Raw genomic sequence first — 3,409 nt, forward strand, 5'->3', positions numbered from 1 at the left:
AATTTAAAGGTGAAAACTCACGTGCAGTTAATTTCACGTGAAGTTGATAGTTGAGAGCTATTAGATGAAAATTTAGTCAAATCAGTCAAATTATCTAACAACTCACAGTTATCAACTTCACGTGACTTAATTTAAATTAGATGAAATTTGAAAATAATATATATATTTAAACCATTCCAATTCCTCTATAAATCTCCCTCTCGAATTAGAAAACTTGAAGAGCGTAGTATTCAAAACTAACCTTTCATCTTTTGCGTAGAAAAAACCAAAGCAACCCTTGTTGTGATTCTAACCTTGTGCAGAGAAAGAAGAAGCAGGGGAAGAGAATCGAGAGGTCTTCATCTTCTGCCAAGATGCCAAGAACCCAATCACCTAAAATTGGTCAGTTTCATCTTTTTGTTTTATTTGTGAGAAATATTCATATATGAACGAGGAAATAAATTTTTTTTACCATTTCAATTTTTAAAAGAATTAGATATAGATGATGAATGAAAATTTTCTTGAGTGTGTAGGAATTTTTGTATGGGATAATGTCTATCTTTTATTTTTTATTTTTTTTCTTGTTCGGTTCTTGCTACTCATTACATTATTGATTCAATATGGTTTGCATTTATTATTGTGAGTTCAAAATAATTTCTTTTTATTTGCTTTATAATGTCAAATTTTTCTTTTTACATATTCTGAAGACGGCCTTAAAGAATTAGAAGGTTTGGGAAGACCTGTCACTCTTGAGCTGATAGTGTATCCCGGAGAGGTACCATCATACACACTTTTAAGGTTTTCTATTATATTTTACCAGTTAATTATGAACCAAGAATTAGTTCTTCTTTAAATTTGGTGCAGGATGTGGTCACAAAGCTATTGAAGGTTTGGAAAGCAAGCAATTACTCTAGCTATGTAGTTTCAGCCTTTGGTCATATATCAAAAGCTGCAATTGGCAAACCAAGCTCAGATATGTTTCATATATATGATGTACAAACAAACAATCACTTATGTGCACTTATTCATTTGTGTCATTCTTTTACGTTCTTCTCATATTCCATTTATTTACATGTTTTTCTGTCATCTGCATGCAGGGACACTTTGAGATTCTGTCTTTGTCTGGAAGTTGTTGTGTGAATCAAGAAGATGGTTATGCAGATTGGAGTCTGGGCATCACTTTGGCTGATTCTGATAGTGATAGAGAGGCTTTTGGTGGCACCTTCATCAATACATTAATAGCTTCTGGCACTGTATCTGTAAGAAAACTTGATTTATTCCTTAATTTACTTAATTTGATTTATTCCTTAATTTACTTCCTTGAATTGTAATGTGATTATACATTCTACTAACTTTGTAACTTCCCTTTTAGGTTGGTATATTGAACTTTGTGAAAGAAGAGGAAAAGAGCACCGAGAAAAACTGCGATGAAACTGGAATGTTTTTTGGTACATTCTTTTTTTAATATTTAAAATACAAATTCAAATATCTTTAAAATCTGTTTAAAACTAAATTAAAAACTCAAAATTGTAATCTGAATAAAATCCGAAATAATCTAAACGGATTCAATCATAATTTAAATTAGATGGAATTTGAAAATAATATATATATGTATGTATAAAAGCCATTCCAATTCCTCTCTATAAATCTCCCTCTATTCAAAACTAACCTTTCATCTTTTGCGAAGCAAAAACCAAAGCAACCCTTGTTGTGATTCTAACCTTGTGCAGAGAAGAAGAAGCAGGGGAAGAGAATCAAGAGGTCTTCATCTTCTGCCAAGGATAAAAAAATTGGTGAGTTTCATCTTTTTGTTTTATTTGTGAGAAATATTCATACATGAACGAGGATAAAAAAATTTTTTACCATTTCAATTTTCAAAAGAATTAGATGTAGATGATGAATGAAAATTTTCTTGAGTGTGTAGGAATTTTTGTATGGGATACTGTCCATCTTTTATGTTTTTTTTTTCTTTTTCAGTTCTTGCTACTTATTACATTATGATTCAATTTTATGGTGAACTAATATGGTTTGCATTCATTATTGTGAGTTCAAAACAATTTCTTTTTATTTGCTTTATAATGTCAATCCTCATTTTTATATTGTGTATTTTATATTCTGAAGATGGCCTTAAAGAAGTAAAAGTTTCTGGAAGCAGGCCTATCCTTTTTGAGTTGACTGTGTATCCCGGACAGGTACTTTCATACACACTTTTAAGGTTTCTATCATATTTTTAGTTAATTATGAACCAAGAATTAGTTCCTTCAAATTTGGCGTAGGATGTGGTCGCAAAGCTATGGAAGCTTTGGGAAGCAAGCAATCGATCTAGCTATATAATTTCACCTTCAGGTCATATATCAAAAGCTGCAATTGGCAAACCAAGTATGTTTCATATATATGATGTACAAACAAACAATCACTTATATGCACCTGTTTATGTTTGTTATTCTTTTATGTTCTTCTCATATTATTTACATGCCATCTGCATGCAGGGACATTTTGAGATTCTGACTCTCTCTGGAAGATGTGTGAATGAAGACAGTGACATAGAGGCATTTGGTGGCAGCTCCATCAATACATTGATAGCTTTTGACACTGTATCTGTAAGAAAATTTTGACCTATTTCTTAACTTACTTTCTTAAATTGTAATGTGATTGTACATTCTACTAACTTTGGAATTTCTCCTTTAGCTTCTTATGCTGAACTTTGTGAAAGAAGAGGAAAAGGGCACCGAGAAAAACTGCGATGAAACTGGAACTTCTGCTAAGTCTTCCTCTACAACTGGTGGTGTTGGTGGTGTGCTGATGTCCCTGCTCCTTGCCCTTGGGAAGAAAATAATGGGATTCTTTTCGAATCCGATGGTCAACGAGAGTGATAAGGAAAAACTAATTTGAGAACAATGTGATTAGTTTGATTTCCAAAAGGATTACCTTTTTCGCTTGAGGATAGCATATGATTGTATGTTTCAGGTTTGGTTAAATAAATAAAGTAGACTATAAAACATTTCAGTACGATACTTGATCGCCACTCAAGAATTGTATTCATCATCAGTCATTTCACTGCATTAAGCTAGCAATTACTAGCTACTTCTCTGAAATTACGTATGATGTCTTGCTCAGTTTCAGAGGCACACACTCACTTTGGTTGTCCAAATCAAAGATATTGAACTAGACATCTTACATTTGGAAGAGAGTTAGAGAAAATAAATACAAAGCTTATGTATATGAATTCAATTTGGTAAAAATAAAGGGGTAGGTGAGAATGATAGCAATTCCAATGAAGGGGATGATGCCAATCCTTTTCATTATTCTCCTGAAATTAAAGAGAGACTCCAACCCAATGATTTTATGGATGGAAGCCATTCAGATAAAGACGCCTAAAACGTCTTTTTTTAAAGATGTTTTCATGTTGTATTTTAATTGGTTTCTGTAT

The 3,409-nt window shown here is 32.2% G+C and overlaps 1 protein-coding gene across 1 annotated transcript; it reads left to right on the plus strand.

The window, feature by feature from the left end:
* Positions 1–234: 234 nt before the first annotated feature.
* On the plus strand, positions 235–2,940 carry LOC130943496 (AT-hook motif nuclear-localized protein 4-like). The gene is made up of 10 exons (XM_057871395.1): positions 235–381; positions 687–754; positions 844–972; positions 1,077–1,238; positions 1,352–1,427; positions 1,710–1,772; positions 2,101–2,171; positions 2,256–2,358; positions 2,469–2,579; positions 2,668–2,940. Exons 1-9 carry the CDS (start codon positions 354–356, stop codon positions 2,477–2,479), a joined length of 711 nt encoding a protein of 236 aa, XP_057727378.1. The 5' UTR covers positions 235–353; the 3' UTR covers positions 2,480–2,579; positions 2,668–2,940.
* The last annotated feature ends 469 nt before the right edge of the window (positions 2,941–3,409 follow it).

The sequence above is a fragment of the Arachis stenosperma genome, chromosome 8 (genome assembly GCF_014773155.1).
Source record: "Arachis stenosperma cultivar V10309 chromosome 8, arast.V10309.gnm1.PFL2, whole genome shotgun sequence".
In the NCBI taxonomy this organism is placed as follows: Eukaryota; Viridiplantae; Streptophyta; class Magnoliopsida; order Fabales; family Fabaceae; genus Arachis; species Arachis stenosperma.

What these genes read in the sequence shown, in the direction of transcription:
- LOC130943496 (XM_057871395.1), top strand. Translation starts at nt 354, where the DNA reads ATGCCAAGAACCCAATCACCTAAAATTG. An exon ending in ATATGTTTCATATATATGAT is followed by an intron (nt 973 to 1,076) that starts GTACAAACAAAC and finishes ATCTGCATGCAG; the next exon opens with GGACACTTTGAGATTCTGTC. An exon ending in TAGCTTCTGGCACTGTATCT is followed by an intron (nt 1,239 to 1,351) that starts GTAAGAAAACTT and finishes CTTCCCTTTTAG; the next exon opens with GTTGGTATATTGAACTTTGT.